The 24,675-nt window shown below is 46.5% G+C and overlaps 1 protein-coding gene across 3 annotated transcripts in view; it reads right to left on the reverse strand.

Annotated features, from left to right (window-relative positions):
- LOC147888265 (nucleoporin (DUF3414)) overlaps positions 1 to 24,675 on the reverse strand; it is a 268,450-nt gene that overhangs the window by 224,787 nt on the left and 18,988 nt on the right. For all 3 annotated transcript variants that reach the window (XM_087393147.1, XM_087393148.1, XM_087393146.1), the window contains exon 3: positions 17,859 to 17,948. In XM_087393147.1, coding sequence (XP_087249273.1) covers positions 17,859 to 17,948 — 90 coding nt within the window. The remainder of the gene's footprint in view (positions 1 to 17,858; positions 17,949 to 24,675) is intronic.

Below are 24,675 nucleotides of genomic sequence, written 5' to 3' on the forward strand. Positions count from 1 at the left end.
ATCGCTGTATGGAACTGCAATGGTTCTTTTACAGCACAGCCAGGCAATCTACGGGAGGCTTTCTTTGGTAGAGATATCATCTTTTTCAAAGAGACACACGAGAGTCCAGAGAGACCTTTGCCACGAGTGACAGGATATACATGGAGATCTGCCTTCAGACAGCACACTCGAACATTTGGAGTGAGAGGATCTGGAGGAGTGGCCATTTTGTACAGAGAGCATCTCGATCGGATCATCACAGTGGAGAGAGCGGATTCACATGCCCGATTCTTGTGGGTACGCATCCACCGCAGAGCCCCTCAGCGAGATCTCTTTATTGCAGTTTGCTACTTCCCCCCGGCGCAGTCGTTTTATTCTTCCACTGGACCAGGCCAGTCCATATTTGAGGATCTCTCAGCGGACATTGCAGATTTTTCACATCGCGGAGAAGTCATCCTCTTAGGAGACTTCAACGCGAGGACCTCAAACAGACAGGCCCTCACTTATGACTTCATGGAGGATCCGGTCATACTTCCGGCATCTCACAATGATAGCCTCTGTCGGACTTCATCAGACTGCACAGTACAGCTCACAGATCAGGGACGTCAGTTACTGGAGCTCCTCACCTCGCACAGTATGGTCATTTATAACGGCTTGTCCAGGTGGCCACAGTCTTCCATGCCTACATTCTCTTCTGCTTCTGGGCGTGGCACTAGCGTGATCGACTACATCATAGGTCCCCCGACTCTAGTCCCTTCCATCCATAGCCTTACTGTTAGCCCCTTCATGCCCTCTGCCGACCATGCACTCATCCACTTTACTTTGACTCATGTCTCCCATGACCCACCCCCCCCTCGTCATCACAACCGCCAATCCTATTATGAGGTTCATTTCGACCACCAGTTCGATGATGTATATAGCCAGAACCTCAGCCGCCTACTCCGTCCTCATCTATTAGATGCTCTATCATCCACGCAGGACCGGTGGGAACTTGTACATTCTTCACTCGTTTCTGCCGCCCACATGTCCTTCCCTGCCACGTGTCATTCGTCTAGTCCCCCACCGGTTGGTCTTGTTCCTTGCAACGGTTGGTATGACGAGGAGTGTAAGGAACTCCGCAGGAAACTTCACCTTGAGACCAAGGAGAAGTCTCCCCTCCTTACCGAAACCAAGAGAGACTACAAGTGGTTGGTTAGGCGCAAGAAACGCCAATTTCTAGCCCAGAATGAGGAGGAGCTGAGAAGCTTGCTTTTCAGCTGTGACTCCAAGGAATTCTGGAGAAAATTCCTCCGCTCGAAGTCTCAGAGTCCCCTTACAGATCCACGTGTCTGGTCTGCATATACTTCAGCTCTATACGATGTTCCAGATCAGCCAGCCATCGATTTATCCCATTCCCCTAGGCCAGCTTCATCTATTCTTTTCACACCAGAGAGTGTCCGTGCAGCAGTCCACCGATTGAAGAACGGGAGAGCTAAGGATCATGATGGATTGCAAGCGGAGTATGTAATCCATGGGATTGATGCCTTAGATTCTGTTCTTTCCCGTCTCTTCAATGAGTCTGTTTGTACAGGCCTACCACAGTCTTGGTTAGGCAATACCATAGTACCTATCCACAAGTCGGGGGACCCTATGGAGCCGTCGAATTACAGGACCATCATGATCGGCCACGTTATGGCCAAGATCTTTGCATCAGTTTTGGAAAGCCGTATAAATGACCATGCCGAGACGACAGGACTCAGAGCCAGAGGGCAGGCTGGATTTCGTAGGGATCATTCGACACTTGACCACATCCTCACACTTTGGGCACTGGTGGAGGAGGCGAAGTCACGAAGGCAACGGCTTTACTGTTGCTTCGTGGACTTCAGGAAGGCATTTGACACAGTTCCGCGATTCAGATTGTTTCAGAGGATTCGCCAGATGGGCTTTAGTGGAGAGATACAGTGGGCTATCATGGCTTTGTATGAGAGGGTCACTGGTCGGGCTCGGACACGTGAGGGGCTCTCAGAGGAGGTATGCAGCACGATTGGGGTGAAGCAGGGCTGCCCGCTCTCTCCTACTCTCTTTGGATTATATATTGATGAGCTAGAGATGTTTGTACAGATGACAGGCGGTGTGGGCTCTACTCTCTCAGGATCCTCCATTCCTATCCTCCTGTATGCGGACGATGTGGTTCTCATTTCCTCTACTGCTCAGGGCCTCCAGGCACATATTGAGGCACTCCACAGGTTTTGCCAGGACAGGGGGTTGACCGTAAACCTTGGCAAGACCAAGGTTATGGTTTTCAACACCTCTGATCGTATTTACAGCACGGATGAGTTTTGCTTCACTTATGACGGACAGCCCATTGAGCTTGTTAGAGAGTACACTTATTTGGGGGCAGTTTTCAGGGGACCGGTCTTCACCATGACATATGCAGCACGAGATAGGATTAGTAAAGGGTATGCTTCGTTGGCTCATCTTGAGCGTCAGTGTTTTCAGTCCCACTTTCAGCATCCCGATACGAAATCCTTGCTTTTTGATACAGTGGTGAGACCAGCTGCGATGTATGCAGCTCCTTTCTGGGCAGGAGACCTCGGCGCTGCAGATTGCAGACGAGTAGAGAGGTTACAGATCATCATGTTCTCTCGGCTCATTAGGGCCAAGGCTACAGTTCCGCACGAGATCATGCTAGCAGAGTTTGGAGCTACTCCCCTTGCATTGGATGCAGCGTTTCAGTCGGTCATGTATCTGCACAGGGTCAAGGAGTTTGGAGACTCAGCAGCAGGCAGAGCTCGGTTGCCATGGTTAGCACTTGCATCTTCTATGGAGTTGGCACGATCAGGGACCCGATACTGCTGGTACTTCAGACTCACTAGGTGGCTCACATCCCTTGGACTAGACATGGATAGACTGCCTCCGTTCCGATACAGCATAGATGCCCCTCATCTCGAGCTGACTCGCCACGAGCTTAGCCAAGTCACGAGAGCAGACTTGCTGCAGCTTCATACGTATCGCACTTGGATTTATCCCACGCAGCTTCCGGTGAAGATGGCCACATATCGTGACCACTTCCTTCGGATCTCAGAGGATGGATTTGTCATCCCACCAGGCTATACAGGTACCCACATGTCCCACTCACTGAGGATTGCCCTCGGCCAGCTTAGAGTCTCTTCACATCAGCTCGAGATAGAGGCTGGTAGGATGCGACGCATGGAGGATGGACGGCGACCAGGCCGAGAGACCAGGATCTGCCCTTGTTGCACCATGGGAGAGGTGGAGTCAGAGGAGCACTTCATTTGCAGATGCCCGCTATATTATGAGATCAGAGGTAGATTCCACTGTCTCTTCACGGATGGCTTTGGACCTCTCTCACGAGTGATGGACTACGAGGATCAGCATTGCCTAGCCCTTTATGTCAGGGAGGCCACTATGCTTCGGCGAGACTACCTCAGAGAGCACAGACCGGAGCGTGATAGAGCCCAGCCTCATAGAGCTCAGGCACACGCCATACCAGAGGACAGAGACCAGGAGGAGCACGAGGACGGCAGAGCCCACACAGGACACATGCCTCCACCATGTGGATGTACATATGAGATGGTTTGTAGACGCCGCAGGATCTTGTTACATAGGGGACGTACTCGCCGCTTCATCTCCAGACGATCCAGGATGATGGCAGCATTTCGGAGGAGACTTACTCATGGAGATCTCGCCCCACCAGCCGCTCACCTCACCTTTGCCCAGATTTGTACTCTCATAGCAGGAGGCAGAGTCGATGGACAGGATTTTCAGTATTATTTTGGTTCTCAGACTCCGTGACACCTGGACTTGTATCTTTGCATTGGCATATTGTGCTCATCCCCCCCATTTTGCACCCGGGGGCGGTTTCCTTGCATCTAGTTTACTCTGTATTTAGGCTCAGATTTGACATTATGTACTTCCACTTGCATTATATTGCGTAGCACTTAGATGATATTCGACGATGCCTCTTCTTTGGGGCACGTTGATTTTGTGCTATCTTGTATGCAGAGTTCTTGATGTCCCATGGGCCCATTTTGGCCTCTAGTGGACAATAATACACTTTCTTTCTTTCTTTCTTTCCCACCTTCCTTTCACCCTCTCCCTTCATTTTGAGTACCCTATTCTCTTTTAGGGGTCTCCTGGGCTTCAGGAAAGCGGATGGAGTTCTTCTTTGTGTTTGAATCGGCCTTTCCCACCTCAATTGACGAATGGGTTCCCACTCAGTCAATCCGTTACCGCCCACACCGGCCGCGAGAACCGTCACTTTCTCAAAAGACAAGCTGCAACAGTTGCAAAAGGATTTGGAGCATGAGTGTTCCACGACTCTCTTCGCACGCATCCATGCCTCCCACCCCTCCAAGTCACAAGCTAGAGATTGGATGCTTGTGGCGCTTCCCCAGGAGCTCGCCCCCCACCTTAAGGATGTATCTTTATTGGGACAAGGTTTCTTTCAGGTGTGCCTAGATTCCCCGGATGTCACGAGAGACCTGCAACAGGCTAGGTTTCTATTTCTAGGCTACATGAGGATTTCTTTGTTTCCCTTTCAACTGGGCTTTGACCCAGTTGAAGAGGACAAGCAAGGAGTTTCTGTTTTCATCAGGTTCCCTGGTCTCCCCTCAGTTTATCACCGGCTTCTTTCAGTTATTGGCGAGAGGTTTGGTGTGGTAGAAGAGATCCCCCCTCTTCCTGGCGAGCCCTCTTCGGCTGCTGAGGCGGTCAGGATGGATGGGGTACCCAGGGTTAGGGTCATTGTCTAGGACCCTAATATTTCAGATGACCACATCATGCTACAGCGACCTGATGGGTCTTTCTTCCGCCAGAGATTTGAGGTTGCAGGTCGGCAGGATCAGTGCAGGATTTGCAGATCCTCGATGCACTTCGCCAGAGATTGCCCAAAAAAGAAAAAGAGGCCCAAAAAGCAACCAGCTCGTATTAGCTTAGGACAGAGAGCAGGAGCCGGACCTACCGCTCCACAGGCACCGCCTCAGACACGGATTCCCCCCCCTCCTAAGGCTACTCGAGTCCCTCTTACACCCCGCACCACCTCTGGCCCACGGTGGGTTCCAGTCACGATTAGGCCCTCTACTTCAGATCACACCTCCACCGCTTCGGAGGCTACCCCCTTGGAGCCTCGGGAGGAGACTAGTGTTCAGGAGCCTTGTTCGACTCCACCCCAAGATCAGGCTGTACCTTCCTCAGCAGCCCAGGTTGTTGGCACCTCATCCGCAGCACTTCTTGATCAGGACTCAGTACAAGTGTCTCTTTCTATGGATAGAGGAAGGGGGTCTTACATTCTCTCCCTGCTTCGGTAGAAATCATTCGTACCCCCTCCCCAGGACTGGCTCAACAGAACTCCTTTTCTGCTCTTGAGGACCTCTCTAACCTCCCAGATGATGATTTTGTACCTTCCACTTTCGGAGAGCTAGTTATAGGCATCCCTTTTAAGAGATCTTTCTCTCTCTCACCTGTGGACTTTCCTACCCTTGGACCTCATGTGTGTGGCAGGAGGTCACCTCCGGTGGAGAGTTCTTTTTCCGCCACCAGGTCGGGTAAGGTATTCCAACCCGCTTCCTCCCACCGATGAGGATAGCCAGTTGGAATATACAGGGATTAGGCGGCATCCCTCATCGTCGTCGCAGACAGCTCATCAAGAATCAGGTCCATCTAGGTGTTTCAGGTGGTTCCCTAGACATTCTTTTTCTTCATGAACACAAACTGGATGTCAGAGATTGCTCCAAGTCAAGTAAGCTGCTTTCACGCCGGACTTTTTGGCTTCCTGCGTTGGGAACTAAAGAAGGTACATGCATATCAGTTTCAGATTCCATTCTCCCTCTGATCATTGGACACGGTACCATAACCCCCTCCAGAGTGGTTATATGGAGGTGCACCTATCAGGTGCCTGCAGTGGGACCCAGGAGAGTGGGAGTGGATAGATCATGGGCACCGAGAGAGGGGGATTCCCTTCTTTCGTTTCACGGTTGGTAATGCCAGGAGATTTCAGCTGGGCAGTAGAGGTTGGATTCCCTCCAGAGCCCCCCATTGGGATAGCTTCTTCATCACCGCAGATTTGCGTAGGAATTTCTGCAGGAGGCTCTGGAAATCCCTCAAAAATAGAAAGATCACTCTTTTCTTTTGGCTTTCTATTCATGGAGGGATTGCAGTGAACTTGTGGAGATCATGATTTGGGGCTAATCCCACTTGCCCTCGCTGTCATTCTGCAGAGGAGTCAGTGCGACATTGCCTTTGGGACTGCAATCAAGCGAGAATTGTTTGGAAAGGAGTTGCTCCGATACTCAGCATTTGTCATACTTCCCCTTTTTTCATGACTTGGGGCTCGATCGCATGGTTATCCCTTACTGGGCCCCAGGTGTTTTATGAGGGTGAGCCTTTCTCTTGGGCACTCTCGATCCGCCGTCAGGAGAAAGAGCCCTGCTCTCTTCAGGATGTACCACATATTCCTTTCAGAGCTTCACATGTTTCAGTGGACACCTCTTGGGAGATTTTGGCTAGCATTTCCACTTGGCACATTTGGAGAGCCAAATGCACGCAGGCCTTGGATGACACCCAAATACACCCATCACAGGTGTTCACGGGTATTTGGAGTGACACGGTTCACACTTTGATAGCCATATGGGCTAACATGCAGGGCCCTTCACGGGCAGCACGGGCAGCCTCTTCTAGGAGGACTGTATTTCTTCGAGTTTGGAGGGGTTCTCCTTTTTTCTCGGAGGTTGCTACCGGATTGAGATGGCCCAATCCTTTCTTTTTGGCTCTTGAGCTTTTCATGCATTGCATGGTGTATCCCATATTCCCGTATGGAGCTTGCTCTAACGGTTTTCTTTAATACTTAATAGAAGTCTCTTTTTTGCCCCCAAAAAAAAAAAAAAAGATTAACAATCACTGAGCGATCATACTCACCGAAACAGAAGTAACAAAAATATGTAGAGCGCACTAAGGTGGCATAATTAGAATATGCACATGAGGGCAAGATATGAACATGGTCTAGCTGACCGCTATTTCTACTTCTTCAAAAGCAAATTCATAAATCCTAAGCTAACTTGAATATACTCCAGAGCCAAAATCCATAGACATGCTTACTTTGGATTAATTGCGCAACAAGTTTTCTAGCCCCAAGTGGGTGTTGTGTACCTTTGATAAGATTGATTTAGTCCAGTCAATCTATAGTGTTTTACAGCCCCCTCTAAACATCCTCTCTTCCAAGCTGTAGTCACTCCCATGGTCCCACACAGCCCTGTAGACTATAGAGTCGAAGCCTGTTGGTCTGGTATGTTCTACAATCTTGCTCTAGCAATTGGTTAGAACTTTGTGCTTTCAGTTTCAAATCCAATCTCTTTGTGTATTATTTAGTTCCGTGTATGATGTATGTACATCAATAGTCGTGGTAGAATCTACTTGATTGATGATGGTGATTAATCAATGCATTATATACACTATAGTCACTTAGTATCTTGTCTCTCTCCTAGCCATTCCACTCCACGAAAGCCCCCCTCTCCCGCCCCATACGCCTTTTTCAACCTACAGCCTCTACAGATGTGATGGGTAGGAAGGGCTTCTCTGTCTCATGACTTGGAAAAATAAAAAATTGCAAAAAAGGAGCAAAAACAGTATGGCGAAAGGAGAGAGAGGAGAAAAGAAAGAGGAGAAGCCAAAAAACCAGCAGCTCAAACAACTACAAAAAAGAGAGCAAGAGGTTGATGACATCAACCACCGCCAAAAACTGCAACGGATTACTAATGAACAGTACTGCCCTGCAAAAGTTGACAGTCACAACCACCTTAACATCAACCCCAGCTTCAGCGCCAGAATCATCCTTGGCAGCATTATCGTGATCCATCACTTGCATCATCGTCTACTTCAACATCAGCATCGGCATCAGCGTCGGCCTCGACATGCCATTCTAGTTTGACCTTTTGCCCCCTTGAGTACTCCGCATTCGTGTCACCTCTACCCCTTAACCAACCACCCTTTCCATCTATAGTTAAGCATACCTCTGCCATCTCCCAAATGTCTTCCCACGTCTTCTATCACGAGAGTATGGCAGGGAAAATGAGAATAAAGGAAGAATGTCTTCAACCCCATAGATTGGGAGTTCAGCTAGTACCACATGTAACAAGTCGTCGTCTCCTTCAACATCGGCATCGGCATCAGCGTCGGCCTCGACATGCCATTCTAGTTTGATCTTTTGCCCCCTTGAGTACTCCGCATTCGTGTCACCTCTACCCCTTAACCAACCACCCTTTCCATCTATAGTTAAGCATACCTCTGCCATCTCCCAAATGTCTTCCCACGTCTTCTATCACGAGAGTATGGCAGGGAAAATGAGAATAAAGGAAGAATGTCTTCAACCCCATAGATTGGGAGTTCAGCTAGTACCACATGTAACAAGTCGTTTGCGCCTAAAACTAAGACACAATCACTATCAGTGAGAATTGGGAATATGAAAAGTGCAATTCAACAGGTCATGCTGCAACACTTGCAAGCAAATGAGGATAAACATGAATTACAAGAAGTTATACATGCACTTGTAAAAGGACAGGTATAATGGAACTTGAGGTTTGTGTTCATATAATGCAAAAGGCCTCCTTCAAACAGCCTAACACTACCAATTACAGGCCAGAGAATATTCTGGTTGAATGAAAACTAGAATGTTGGATGTGTTTGAGGTATGTGTCATGATTGGGAAGAACCCTTTGCCATTTGTGAAGTGACCGATGATATCATGAAAATCCATGAGGCTACTGATATGTTCTCTAAGCCATGGATAGGTAGCGAATCGAATTAAAGAGGGATTCAACTTGTGTAACACATCTACGCTTTTCTCCACTACATTCTTGGATTATTAGATATCTTATTTTCATTTCATTATAATTGCATATTTACTGACCACACATGTGAGTTTCCTTTGTGTGAGTATTGTGACATGACATCACACCCCGGTCAGTTATCATCTACAAATCCTGCGCGCATGGTTATTCATAGTTCAGAGCACTTACCATGGCTGATCACCATGAACGCTATTTTTAGTATAGCTTCTATCACCTTCAGCGTGACCACATTATTTACATTGCTAGCACATGACAACTTCAATGTGTCTGTGACACCTTCAGTGTTTCTAAGTCACCTCCATTGTCACTCTATCATCTTTAGAGTAATCTATCACCTTCAGTGTGATTTGTCATATTCAGTATGACTGCACCATCTTCAGTATGGTTTACTTTTGCCGATGATAGGTTTAAAAATGTATAGAGTTTTTGTGCACTGCACATACATAAGGGTAGGCACTTTGGTGTGCACAGCTGCTAGTTTGGAGGCTTTTGGATTTAGAAGGCGCTCTTTTGCAAGTTACCATGAACTGATGTAAATATTTCAAGCTATGTGAATATGTTTTGCAGGGATTCCGATGGGAAATGATGAGTACAGTGTGGGTGCACCACTCACTCCATAGCACTTGGTATCCACTGTGCCGGTGTGTTGATGACATATGTCTTTCATTGTTGTCTTGTGTCATGTGTCCCCATTCTCATGTGTGTGCTCCGATGTGTTGTGAGTCATGTGACCATCGGGGTGTTGGATTTGGGGTTGAATCATGTGAGGTCATCTGTGGCAATTAAGCATTGAATGCTTGCCTGAAGGTTGTGTGCACTAAGTCTATGGTTTGGGGATTAATTGCCTTGGTCTAAGTTTTGGAGGAAGGGAATGGAGAGTGGTAAAATGCTATGATGATGTGGCTGAACCAAGCATAAGGTGGCTACGTGATTTGGATCTTGCATGTTATGGATTGTGAGAGCTAGCATGGTATGTGGAGATGGCGGGCTGCTGGGATGGTTCGAGAGAAAGGATGGTTTGACTGAAGACATCATGAGGGATTACACACACATAGCCAGGGAGACAAAGAGTATGTTGTGTGGGTGCATGAAGGTCAGGCTGATCGAAGGGATTCAAGTGAGCTGTCAAAGCAAGAAAGTGCAATCGGGGAGCAGAGCTATCCTAAAGGAACTGGATGCTCTGTGGATGAATTGTGCTGGATTTTGTTGTTGCTGATCGAAGCATGGATAGGGCTGCTGATTTTTTATCAGGTTCTTCATGGCGTCCCATTAACGATGGTCTACATCGTGGCTGTTTTCGTGGTCGCACAGAAGGAGTCTTCTTCAATGTGGTGTGAGCTATGGGGGCGCAGATTTACATGCCTGGTTGATAAGCTGATAATAGTCAGAAAAATTCGTGAAGTATTGCTGAACAGAGGAAAATCTGTTTCGTGATTTTCTGGGATTTGGGGGAAGTTTTCCTATGAGTCTGTGTGATACTCTGTTTTTCCTTTGTCACTTGTTGTGGGAGTTTGTCACGAATCTTATGTCTTGGATACCCGCTATGGAGGCAGTGCATATAGCTCTTTCACATTAAGCTTCCACGCTGGTTGACTGATCCCATTGGTATTCCCAACTGTACCTTCTGCTGTGAAGAGGAGTGTTGAATATTTTCCAGGTATTTCCCCTTCTTTTTGCTTATCACCGTCTTCAGTACAGACCTGTTTACACCATCTTCAGTATGGTGATGAATCCATATTAGTCACATCTAGAGACAAGATACTGGAAGCTAGTTCACGAGGTGCACTTCACATCAATGAAGTTACGAGTCGTTAGACTATTTCCTACCTGATCACCTCCACCTAATATTAAGCTATCAACATGCCGTATGAGATTGATTATGCTTCGCACATCCACAAGGCTTCTCTAACACCCGATGGGTCTTCAATACCCATGGTTTATTCCTGACACCTTCAGATTGGCTTTGGGGCTGAGCCTTGGTGTGTTGGGCAATGATGCTTAGCTTAATGAGGGCAGATCAAGTTCACGTAGTGTTTAACCATGAGGCGGATGTGATCTTTAGAACCCTTAATATTTGAGTGCTAGGTTTAAGCTCACATGCACATTAGAAAGAGCACATCAAGGTCTAAAGGATGGATTCAGTTTGGGTAAACTTTGAGTTGTCCAGATCAAGTTATGAGCCTAGCAAACCTAGGATGTGCATCTATTCTAGGCCTATTGAATTAACTAATTGTGTGTATAGGTAGAGGTGTCATGGGGCAAAATTCTTAAGAGACCTAATTGAAAGATTGAAATAAAATAATTCCTAAAAACAATTCTAACCTAGAATAACCAAACAAATGCTACAATTAGAAAATAAGCTATGAGAAATCGTTTTTCTCTATAGCTTTCTACTTTCTATAAAAGTTTGAGCTCAGTTCTAAGCAGTCACAATTGCTCTCTCTTTGCAATTTTAGACCATCACCCTGCTACTCTCTTTGCAAATTTGCCCTCTTGCTAGCCATCCTCCTGCTGTCCAACTTAATGAATTGTTGGAATTTCTGTTTCAACCTACATTTCTTTCTTTCCAACGCCCAATACGAGAGATGAGAATTTAGCGTCACAGCCCAAGCCCTAGAGTGGTAAAAAGGCTAACCTAGTGCATTAATTCCTAGGGCCAAGGGCAAGGGGCAAGTGGGTTAGAGAGGGGTAAAAATCCTTTCGCTAAAAATAGGTCCAGGAGCCACGTTTGGCTAGCAAGCTTGGAAAGCAAGCAGAAAAGGCGAAATTTGCTTTGAGGCTTGTTTCTGGACCATAGAAGAACAGGGAGAGGCAAGTCACAAGCTGGAAGAGTACTCCAGGGCTATTCTATCACATCGCCTTGCTGATTTTCGACTACCAAGGCAGTGTATGGGCTATTGGTGGGCTGCCAAGGCTGCCAGAAGCTCAAAAAAGAGTTTCGTTTTTGTGCAAAGACCCTCTAGATCAGTTCATTTTTGTGCATACCTATTGCATGCACCATCCAGAGCCCCAAGATTGATTTGCACTTCTTCCAGGAGCTTCGCTAGCCAAGCACCTTACTGATTTTGCATCTTTCCAGGGCTGTTTGGAGCTCTCAGGCAGCTCAACTTGCTGCCAGACAGGTGGATCTGTTGCATCGCACCGCCAGAGGCCTTCCGAGGCTGTCAGATTTGTTGCTTATCAATTTAACCTTCCATGACTATCTAGTAAGTCAAAGTATAGGTCCAAGTCATCCAATGCATTTTTAGTGTTCTCAAACACGTTGTTTGCAGAAATTTGCATATGTTCTAAGCAGTTTGGAGCCTCCACAAGTGGGCGAATTCTTTGTTGGAGGTTGCCAGGGTGCTAAAATCTTCCAGTTCAATTCACCTACCAGGATTGGGCTGCCAGGATACAGAGGGGTGCCAAGAAGAGATCGTTTTGCTGCGTTTTTCCTCTCCAAGAGTGTTGCTGATGATTTCGTCTACCAGGCTTGTGTTCTTGTTGGTTTCTGCCAGCTGGCCTCGCTCAGCAGGGTTTGGTTGAGCCAGAGGTTGCAATTTAGTAGGTATTTTGGTTATTGAATGCCCTACTCTTGCCAAAGATTGCCCACAGGTTTTTGCCAGGATGGCCATGGAATTTGCACTGGGTTTTGATGCCTTTGCCAGCCGTGGTAAGGCTGCTTGAGTATTCAGCTGATTGATCTCTCGGGTGTTGTGCAAAGTCAAGGCTTTGTTGTATTTTGATCTCACTGAATATAATTTAAGAAATACCACAAGGGGCGCCAATGAATTTAGGGCCAGTCTGGTGTCTGGTGCAGACTAGGGGCATTCTAGCTCTTGGATTGTGTGCTGGAAGTTTATTTTTTTGCTGTCTTGAATTTTCTAAGTCGCAGTAAATAAGTGATTTGCTCATTATTTTGGATTTACGCCCTTTGAAGAACCCGAAGGCTGGTGACATGGCAAGTATTCTTCGTGTAGTTCTTTTCTATCAGTCACTAAACTTTCTTTTACAAGCTGTTTTCTCAACTATCGTTACGTTTTTTGTCTTCCAGGCCACCAAAAAGTGGTTTTTAGATTTCATTCCTCATTCAAAGGGCTTTCTAAAACTGATTTTATTTATATTGAACATGTTCCCTTCAATTTCCCAAGGTTTAAACCTGCTGCTGCTCCCCGCTCCTCCTGCTGCCCGCCCCTCAACTCCCCTCCTTGCTGCCTCCTCCCTCCCTACCTGCTGCCCTTCCCTTCCCCTCTCCTCCCCTCTCCTTCCCCCCTGCGCTGCTGCTGCGCTTACCCCCCCCCCGCTGCTGCCTACGCTGCCCCCCCCGGCTGCTACTCCCGCGCTGCTGCTTGCACCTCCCCCCCCCCCCCCCTTCCCTCTCCTCCTCTCCCCCCCTCCTTCTCTCCTCCCCTCCCTCTCTCCTCTTCACTCCTTCCCTCTCCTCCTGCTGTCCCTTTCCCTTCTCTCCCTTGCTGCCCTCCCTCTCCCCCCTTCCAGCTCCCCCCTTCTTCAGCCTCCCTCCTCCTTCAACCTACCCCCTTCTTCTTCAAACTTGCTCTCTCTCCACTCCCCCTCCTTCCTTCACCCTCTCCCTTCAGGTGTACCCCCATTTTTTAGGGGTCTCCTGGGCATCAGGAAAGCGGACGGAGTTTTTTTTTTTTTTGAGTAGGCCTTCCCCACCTCGATTGACGAATGCTAACCCATTCAGTCAATCCGTTACCGCACACACCGGCCACGAGAACCGTCACATTTTCAAAAGATGAGTTGCAGCACTTGCAAAAGGATTGCAAAAGGACTGGAGCATGAGTGTTCCACAACTCTCTTCACACGCATCTTTGGTTCACACCCCTTCAGATCACAGGCTAGAGATTGGATGCTTGTGGCGCTTCCCCAGGAGCTCACCCCCCACCTTCACGATGTTCGGTTGTTGGGACGAGGTTTCTTTCAGGTGTGCCTAGATTCCCCGGACGTCACGAGAGACTTACTACAAGCTGGGTTTCTATTTCTAGGCTACAGGAGGATTTTTTTATTTCCCGTTCAACTGGGCTTTGACCCAGTTGAAGAGGACAAGCAAGGTGTTTATGTTTTCATCAGGTTCCCTCGTCTCCCCTCAGTTTATCACCGGCTTCTTTCAATTATTGGCGAGAGGTTTGGTGTGGTAGTAGAGATCCCTCCTCTTCCTGGCGAGCCCTCTTCGGCTGCTGAGGCGGTAAGGATGGATGGGGTACCTAGGGTTAGGGTCATTGTCCAAGACCATAATATTTCCGATGACCACATCATGCTACAACGACCCGATGGGTCATTCTTCCACCAGCGATTTGAGGTTGCAGGTCGGTAGGACCAGTGCAGGATTTGCAGATCCTCCGGGCACTTCGCCAGGGATTGCCCAAAGAAGAAAAAGAGGCCCAATTCCACTCCAAGCTGTACCTCCCTCAGCAGCCCAAGTTGTTGGCACCTTGTCTGCAAATGCCTATCCATGCTCGGATTGACAGATTCTATGTGGATGACTAGGCTCTTCATAGAGAGGGGACAGTTTGCATTGCACATGGTGTTTCCACCTCCCACCATTTTTCGGTATCACAATATCAGTATCCCCGATGCCTTATACACAGATGAGACTCCCACAGAGGCAGTCTTGGAGATCTTGGTTTCTCACTTGCAGGGGGGGTGGCCGTTCCTTCACATGTGGCCACAGCGCTTGCCATTATCAGCGACTTTTATCACTCTGTCGCTAGTGCTCAGCGAGGTGAGGTACTCAGGCGGAAGATTGGTATCCGCCGGCAGAGCGAGGAGTAGAGACGACCATCAGATGCTTGCATACAGGAGCGCCTTGCTACAACAAGGGCTCACTTGCAGACATTGCTTGATCAGAGAGCAGAGTATGCCTTTCATGCACAGGAGTCCTTTCGGATTCACATGGGAGGGAGAGTCAATAAACACTTTTTCTCTACACTTGGTCCCAGACATAGTAGAGAGAGTGTCAGGCAGCTTATTGACGTTGACGACGTTTTGTAGTCTCATCCGGATACTATCATGCACTTAGTGACAGATTTTAATGCCTCCCTTCTTTCTGCAGATCCTGACACACAGACCAAAGATGTGGCTAGAGATGTAGTTTGGTAGAGTTTACAAGTGTTGGTCACACCAGAGATGATATGCTTACTTGATGCACGCTTTACCAACACAGAGTTCAAGACTGCTCTCTCTGTCCTTCATAAGGGCAAGTGCCTTGGTTTCCATGGTCTTACTCCATCCTTTTTTACAGCCTTTTGGGATATGATAGGTAATCATATTACTTCAGCCCTGCAGGGCATTTGGGACTCAGGTGAGATGCCTGACTCACTGACCGAGGGACTCATACACCTTATCATGAAACGTGGCAACAAGAATTTTGTATCCCATTGAAGACCCATCACTCTTTTGGGCACTCTATACAAAATCCTTGCCAAGGCGATCAGCATGCGATTGCAGCACAGAATTAGTGAGCTTTTTCCTTGTGTGCACATAAAATTGGTGAGCTTTTTCCTTGCATGTAGCCAAGTCAACCATCCATGACACTCAGACAGGCTTTGTGCATGGCAAGAGCATATTTGATAATATCTTTTCCTTTTGGGAAGCCGCAGAGTGGGCTATGCAAAGCAGGCAGAGGCACGCAGTTCTACTCTTGGACTTTGAGAAAGCCTATGACAAAGTACATTGGAGTTTTCTTGAGGGCACTCTTCTACGATTTGGATTTTCAGATGCATTGATTAAAGGGGTGGCCTCCCTGTACAGATCAGCCTACAGCCAGGTTTTGATCGGAGGGGTAAGGGGTGACAGGTTTCAGATTTCCAGGTCAGTTCGTCAGGGATGCCCTTTAGCCCCCTTCCTCTTTCTTTTTGTGGCAGAAGCTCTGAATCTTCCTTAGATCTAAGGTTGATCTTTATGCGTTGAGATTGCCCTTGAGACAAGAGCAAGAGCTTCTTGACTGTGAGTTGGCTTATGACACCGCTATTTTTATTGAGGCCTCTTCGCAGTCACTTGATTCCTTCCAGACAGCCTTGGATATCTTTTGCTCAGCTGCAAGGGCACACATTAACAAGCATAAATCCTTTGGCTTTTGGATCAGTGATGAGGACACTCCAAGTTGGGGAGTTGACATTGGCTTTTCCTCGATTCAGAGGGGTGTTCCTATCAGATATTTCGGATGCCAGGTAGGATTGGGCATCTCTCCAGCATAGCAGTTTGCCCCAGTACTAGAGAGTATAAGGAAAAAGCCAAGTTTTTGGAGCTCAGCCAAACTCGACCTTGCATCTAGAGTTGTGGTAGTGAACCACGTTCTTTTGGCCACCGCCTGGTTTGTGTGTTCTTGCTGGTGCCGGTCTAGGGATTGCATCACTCAGCTCATTAGACCAGTCAGGAACTTTTTATGGAGTGGACTTGATGGCACGGCAGATGTTGCAACAAGGGTCGCCTAGGAGACCATTATTCTCCCTACATGTGAAGGGGGCCTTAATATCATTGACCCGGACTTGCAGTGCAGGGCATTGCTTTGTAAGGTGGTGGTGAGGGGACTCATGCCTGGGCAGGAACCTTGGAAGGATTTCTTTTTTGGACGCATTCAGGCTTGCGCACCTACCTTGGGAGATGATTGGGTGGACAGCCCTCGCTGGATTTCTCCTTCCGCCCCTCTCAGATCTCCTGCCTCTCCTCTCATGACTGCAATCTTGAAAGCTTGGGGGAGCTTCAGCAACACTCTTCATCCGCCCTCTACCCTCGAAGAGATTGATAGGCAGCCGATCATTTGGAATAATAGTATACTTGATGAGCATGGCAGACCACTGGGCACTTCCCATTACATGCAGTGGTCTAGATGGGAGAGAGTTCCCGCCTACACAGTAGGCACTTGGAAGGCATTTATCAGGCTACCTGAGGATCAGACACTACAGTCAATGAGTCACCTCAGAGGGGTAGCACGCAAGATTCAGCAGATAGATACAACCATCCCGATGGAATGGACAGTTGAGATGCCTATTACTTCCACCACTTGGATGGGAGCCTTTTCGAGGACAGTAGTTCCTCTACAGATGATCGCTTTTCGAGGTCTCGAGGAAGATGCACTGGTCTTTGACGTTGGGGATGGAGGTATACTCTCTAGATCCACGGATGATATCCTTCTAGAGGTTGCTTTCAGCCTGTCAGGATTGCTGGTTTCGTGGACCATGAAGGGGGCTTGCAGTGGTACTTAGACCCTGACCCTCTGCTCTTGGCCCTGGGATTGGGCCCTAGGATCCTAGAGATTGTGGTTATATGGAGGTGCACCTATCAGGTGCTTGCAGTGGGACCAAGGAGAGTGGGAGTGGATAGATCATGGGCACCGAGAGAGGGGGATTCCCTTCTTTCGTTTCACGGTCGGTAATGCTAAGGAGATTTCAGCTGAGCAGTAGGGGTTGGATTCCCTCCAAAGCCCCCCATTGGGACAGCTTCTTCATCACCGCAGATTTGCGTAGGAATTTCTAGAGGAGGCTCTGGAAATCCCTTAGAAATAGAAAGATGATTGAGATGGCACTATCAGCCCCAATCCTTTCTTTTTAGCTCTTGAGCTTTTCATGCATTGCATGGTGTATCCCGTATGGAGCTTGCTCTAACCGTTTTCTTTAATACTTAATAGAAGTCTCTTTTTGAAAAAAAAAATTTCGCAAGGTTCTAACCTTGTTTAGATTAAAAACGCTAATCGTTCCTGATGTGGGTTATGTATTTCAAAGTCTAAGAGATAGGCTCATGCTAGAATAACAATTCCGGAGAACATTTATAGGAGATTAGCAAGTTTTGGGACTCTTTTCGCCAGCGTTTTACCAAGGGCTTCCAGTGGTTACTTTTTCGATAGTATTCCTACAGCTATGTATTGATTTCTCCTATTTTTCGCCATCAAAAAGATCATTGTACATGTTTTGGACTACTTATTCATGTTCTAGGATTTCTAGGTTACCCCAGGTTAAAGGGTCTGCTTTACTATTGGACTACTTATTCATGTTCTAGGATTTCTAGGTTACCCCAGGTTAAAGGGTCTGCTTTTACCTTCTGAACTATATCCTTATTGTTGAAAGTATGTGTTTCACCACTGACAAATCTGCTCACAAGAAGGTAAGCCTGAACTTCATCTAGCACCTGAAAGAACAGTAATAACAGGTTATCTTCAATGTCATATCATGAAGTTTCTGCTGAAAAAATGATTCAATATAATAAACAGAGAAGGGCTAATGATACGCAAGACTGGCCGACAATTCTATTCACAGCAGAGCTGAGAGAAAAGAGAAAGTAAAAGGTAAACGGCATATTAAGAACATCCAAATGAGAAGAGGCTGCATCACTGCATGGAAGTGGAATCATGACAGCACTAATAAGATTTCATTACATCAGCTGCTTGACTAGAGTACCTTTACCATGCTAGCTATGACATGAATGTATCTCCCATTAAAGAGGACAAAAAGTTTAACTTAGCACAATCAGATTTCAATCAACAAGCTATACTCCTATTGCTAACAGACCGAGGGATGGCTTTAACCTGGAAGTATATTGTGCACATGACACCCTATCAATACAAAGACAAGTTAATGAAACCTCGTTTGTTTTTCCATTTTCACTTTTTGATAAACAAAATCCACAATTGGCTCAAGCCTGTGAATACAATCAATTCTTACTAAATAATGTGCGTCTCCAAAAATGGAACCATCATGCCACTGTTCGCCAAGCATTCATCATGTGAAACATCTGTATTCTAGCATGTCTTGTGAAGCTGTAGTTCCAGCACTCATCAGGTCAAACCATATATCCTGTCACATCTCGCAACGGCTTGGCAAGGCCTTTAAATGGAAAACAACAGCTGCATAAAGGTGTGTATAATTTTAAGTCTTATATACTTATAAGTTTGGTTCATTGACTATAAAGTTTTACAAATGTTTAAAAATATTGAGATCATAGTAGGTACATACATTGAGTTTTTAATAGTTACATACATATAATGTACGTACACAAATGAATCCACTACATGCCCCAAAATCCGTTCTTCGGCATGTGCACCGTCCCCCAAGAGTAATAGAAGATTGACAATAACCCAAAGATGTGATATGACTAATTTCAATAAGTTTAATGATTGACAAGATACTATGGTGAAACATGTAGTCAATTGCTCTTCAAAGCCTTGCTAGAGCGTCTTGATTAAAATCCGAGAAGTGGCATTTCATCCCTAGCAAGCACTAAAAGAAGCAGTACACATATTGACTTCTCTGCAGCTTTAGAAGATGCAAAAGTGCAAGCCTATGGAAAGGCTTCTGCAATTAAGATGCACCTCAGCAAGGAGGAAATGGATAGGTAGCAAGCTTAGGTAAGGCCAGTTGTCCTACTCACGATCAAAGGAGATGGGATGTATCATGCCCAAGCTATGTCACTTATTGCATTATCTATAAGAACCTAATTGTACCTCATATCCATTCCTCTATGACTTCCAAACAAGCTTGGGATAACTTGGAAAGTATGTATCAGACAAGGAATGAGACCAAGGTACCTACTTGAAAAGGTAGATTGATAGCGCCCAGATGCAAAACAAAGACTCAATGTCAGATCACTTGACTAAGATCCACAATCTTAGAGCATACTTGTTGAATATTCATGAGGTAATACCTAACAACCAATTTGTGTCCACTGCTCTAAACTCTTTTTCCAGAGTCTTGTTTGTCTTTTCATAATTCTCTAAATCTGTCCATGACGTAGTACAATTCCACTCTCTTCCAAGAACTAGTGGTGTAACCGGCCTTCAGGAATCCAAAGGATGGTAATCCTCGTTTACTCAGTCATCATAAACCTCATAAATAGCCACAATGCAAGCTTCAATCACTTCAACCACTTAACAATGCTTAGAAATGAACTTCAACAACAACAATGGGGAGGCTAGAATGCCCATGCTCAGTGAAAACAGTACACAATACACCATAGTTAGGGGAAACGGGGAAACAAGGAACAGAAACGGAAACGTTTCGGGATTTCTCGGAGGGCTAAAATGGGAAAATGCCAGGTCAGCAAGGGGGGTTTAGAAAAAGGGGTTTTGAGATGAGAACACACACATTTAGAATGCTACAACCTACAACCTACCTGTAACTTAAAATATAGTGCATAATACTTACCACAATGTCACTTAGAAGTTAGAACTTAGAACAAGTTAAGAAGTTAGAACTTAGAACAAGTTACAAATTAGAACTTAGAAGTTAACTTAGCAGTGAGCAATACAAATATAAATGACAAATCTGAAAACAATGAGTAAAGCTGAAGATTGACAAGTTACAAACTGCCAAAGGCAAATATAATATATGATTCATATATGTCTCATTGTCAAGAGTCAAGGCTCAAGACCAAGAGTCAAAAGTACAAAATTCAGATTCCTAAAAGCCTAGGCTCTAAGCCTTAAGGCCAGCTGCTACATCATTGATGATATGATCAAAATCTAGAAAGCTCATGAAATCTGAAAATTATGAATCATTAAATTGTAAAATTTAAGAATTTAAATGAGTTAAGATTACCTGTCATCCTGAGCATCTGGCCATCCAAATATGCCCTCCTTATTACGATAATTGGCGAGCTAGTCCTTCACTATCCGGCGAGCCTCTAGCGTTGGCACCATCTTCTGAAGAGTGAGGTTCCAACCACCGACCACCTCTGCATCACTTGTTATGCAATGGCCTTGTGTTGAAACTCTGGGACCAACACAAATGCAGGCGCATGAATGAGAAAGTAGTACTTATTCCACCTAGTCACGGCAAAGTCCTCCAGCTCTTTCAACCAACGGGGATCTTTCTCTAACACTATAATATTTTCTATCATACGATCCATCCCCTCGTATACCTTGCCAATAAAAGGCTTGTCTCCATCAACCTTTTTCAGCAGCAAGACAATCGGCTTACACAAGTCATACAAGTGTGATGCATCAGCCCAAAAGTCATCGCCGCTGCCTATGCACAAATCGTAGACCAATATCCCAAGAGCCTACTTTGAAGTGGGCCATGCATCCCACTGAGGGCTTGCCACAACTTGCTTAAGAGCAGGTCTCATTTCAATGTTGTGCAATGGCCTTGTGTTGAAACTCTGGGTCCAACACAAATGCAGCCGCATGAATGGGAGAGTAGTACTGATTCCACCTAGTCATGGCAAAGTCCTCCAGCTCTTTCAACCAACGGGGATCTTTCTCTAACACTCTGATATTTTCTATCATATGATCCATCCCCTCATATAACTTGCCAATAAAAGTCTTGTCTCCATCAACCTTTTTCAGCAGCAAGATAATCAGCTTACACAAGTCATACAAGTGTGATGCATCAGCCCAAAAATCATCGCCGCTGCCTATGCACAAATCACATACCAATATCCCAAGAGCCTGCTTTGAAGTGGGCCATGCATCCCACTATGGGCTTGCCACGACTTGCTTAAGAGCAGGTCTCATTTCAATGAGCCTGCGAAGCATCAGATAATTGTATGCAAACCCTGTCTCTGCATACTTCAAAAGCTCCATGCTTGCATAGGTGCGATACAAAGAGAGAGAAAAATGATGGTGTGTAATGAACCCAACTATCTCTCTTCCATTATCAATTACAGTTTTTACCCAAGGTAATTTGCCAATGTCTTTCAACAGGTTATTCAAACAATGGGCAACACAAGAACTCCATTGAATATGGGGGTACCTTTGTTCCAAAAATGCACCTGCAGTCTTACTGATATTTTTGCCATCTGGCACAACATTAGACGGGCCCACATACTCCACTGCATCTGCCCACATCTGCATCAAAACAATTGCTGTTTTTTGTTGTACTCCGCACTCTGTGGAGTGTATGTATTGAGAAGACCCTCTGCAACATGCCAAAATGCCCTCAAGTGATAGACTACATACATCACTCCAGCCATCTACTACCAAAGTGACCCCATACTTATGCTATTTCTCCTTAACAAGCTGAATGGCCTCATTAACTGCCTTTACCTCATCCTCTAGAAGCTTTCCCCTCAATGCATCAAGAGTGGGAGGGCGTATGTGGGCCCAAAGGCTATAATTTCAGCCACCATCTCCTTGAAATAAGCAAACCGTGCCGCATTGAAACTAATCCCATTTGAGTAAAAGAAACGGGCCACGGCTATATCAACACCTGAAGTAGCTCCTCCACCAGTGGATGCAATAGTCCAACCTTTCTTCGCGGGCGGAAATGCCTCGACCTCTCGTGCCAACCTTGCTTTCTCTTCCTCGGAGATTTCATTGCATATTGTAATCCCCTCTCCCTTGATGCCAAGAAGATGGACCTTCACCCTATCAGGAATCCCACCTCTTTTCAATCCACACAGCCTGCACATGAACTTGCAAGCGCCTCCTTTCTTGGAGCCGTAGGCACCCAAGAGATCGACTTGACTCCACTAAAAATCTGCTTGGGTGAATTCTACCTCGGAATGAGACTCAAGGATAGGGCTTCTTGAAGCCATGGGAGCTTGAAAGGGGGGCTGAAACTGAAAAGAGAGCCAAGGGTTGAAAGAGAGGGCTGAAACTTGAAAGTGGGGGCTGAAAGAGGAGGGAACAGAAGGCTGAAAGAGAGGGCTGAAAGAGGGGGCTGAAGGAGGGTTGAAAGAGGGCTGACGCCTGAAAGAGGGCTGAAGGAGTGGAGTTTGAGCTTTGAAGGAGGGCTGAAGGGCAGTAGATGATGGAGGGCTGAAGCAGCCTGCAAGAGAGAAAGGAGTGCAAAGGAGTGAATGGGGCTCAAGGAGGGCTGAAGATGGAGAGAGTATGAGGCTGAAGGAGTGAAAGGAGTGAAACATTGCACAGGAGGCCAAAATCGAAATCAAATCAGGCTTTCCGCGACGTTTGGAGACCCTAGACGCTTTGTTGTCTAAAATGGGCTGTTTCTGTGCCCTGAAACGGCATTTCAAGCCAGCTGAAATGTTTCAGCCAGCCATTTCAGGGTCCTAAAACGTTTCAGACCTTGAAACGTGGTTCAAGATCCAGGCTTCCTGAAATGGCGTTTCAAGCTTGCTCTGAAACACGTTTCAACATAACTGTGCAATACACCCACTAGCCCCAAATGCCTTGGTGCCCCTTTCGGTATTTATTTAATGCTTCTGAATGGAAATGCTTTACACCAGGGGCTCATCCCTGTACCGTTCCTCTCTGCAAATCCCCTGACCATCTTCTGGGAATCTGGCAATCTTAGGCATCCACTACTGACTTAACCCAACTGAAAGGCATCCAAGCATTCAAAGCACTGGCAAACTGTGTTCAGTGTTCAAGCAACCTCAAGGCTTTCACATACATCACATTGGCCCTCTGGCCTTTCCCTAGGCACAGCCTTTGTTTGTGAGTGCTTGCTTAAGCCTGTGGGCACCAGAAAGGACAACAAACACAAGAAATACACTGCAGATAACTTCAAAATATGAGATAACTCCCTGAAGTGCTGCTAGGCTGGATGAATTGTGAGGCATCAAGCCTCTCCTTTTATAGGCCTAGGGCCTGCTGTAAAAAACCGACCAGCCAGCTTCATACTGGCCAACCAGTCTGCTGCTGGTCCAGCCCTTTAAGGGCTCACAAAACTAGGGCCCTTTGGCCCACACTTCTAGGGCCTTTAGCCCTCCAATCAAGGCAGGGGCCCAGCCTATATAAGGCATGCCACTGCCCACTGGCAGCCCCATTTGCTGCTCCACCAGGCCCCATACAGCCCCGTACACCTGCGCTCCTGACCTGCCATGTCAGCGCCTTTCTGTTCACCCTGCTGCTGCTGGTTCTGCCCTCTGCCAGGCTCTTCTCCAGCCACATGCACAGCGCCGTACTGAACCGTACTGCTGCTGACATCATCGCACCCTGCCAGGTCAGATCTAGGGCTTGCTGTCCCCGCCTTCTGCTCCTTCCACAGGTTCCGTCCTTCGCAGCCATGCTTGTCTCTGTGAGGTGCTGCCCATATGGTAGCCCCCTCCCTTTCTTCTCTCTTGGGCACATCCTGCCCTAGGTCTCCCTCCCCTAGCTCTCCTCATATGGGGGCTTACAGATGGGGAGGTGACCATTCCAACACGAGCAGACTCAAATAGAACTCTCTTGATCTAGTAAGGAATCACTCATTTTTAGTAATTATACTGGATGTAGGACCAGTGACCATGTTCAAGCCTCATTCTCCATTTATAGATTTGGCCTCGGGGATCATAGCTAATCTCACTGCTTGGCAGATATGGCAATCCATATGTATAGAAGCTATAGATGGAACTTACACAATCGCCTCATAGTCACTTTGTATTATCTACTAGGAAATCCATCACACCCTCATGACCACCTACTAGGGTAGGATTCGGAGCTCTTCCTATGCCCCTATGGCCAGGAGGGCATCAATTATGAGAAAGTGGAACCTGGTTTATTTTTCACAGCAGGTAATGCCACAATTTGTGGCATATACACTATCCGGACTGGTGGCGACAACCTTACTTTTCTGCAAGACTTTGTATGAGGTTCTTACAGAGTCTATCCTAGATTTCTACATTTTGGTCATACTTATAGAAGTTCTCTTTTGAACATTGAAACAACATGCTGAAGACAATAACACTGCAGCTTGACTCAATTCAAACATGCAATCTAGAGCACAAGTAGGAAGTATACTTTTATACACCTAGAGCAAATTCGCAATGCTCAATGATTAAGAAGTCGCTTGAGAAATGGAACTCTTTTAAAACAACCTAAGCCATAGAGTCATACTCACTGACTGTGCACCACTTACCCAAAATGGTACCAGAAAACCTATTAATCAACACTCCATCCCAAAAGCAAATTTAATATGCCCCTATTAAAAAGGAATAAGGATGCAAGGCATCTGAAATCAGGAAAAGAGCATAC

This window comes from Dipteris shenzhenensis, chromosome 22 (assembly GCF_047967505.1).
Source record: "Dipteris shenzhenensis isolate YYH24624 ecotype China chromosome 22, Dip_SZ_1.0, whole genome shotgun sequence".
NCBI classification, from domain to species: Eukaryota; Viridiplantae; Streptophyta; class Polypodiopsida; order Gleicheniales; family Dipteridaceae; genus Dipteris; species Dipteris shenzhenensis.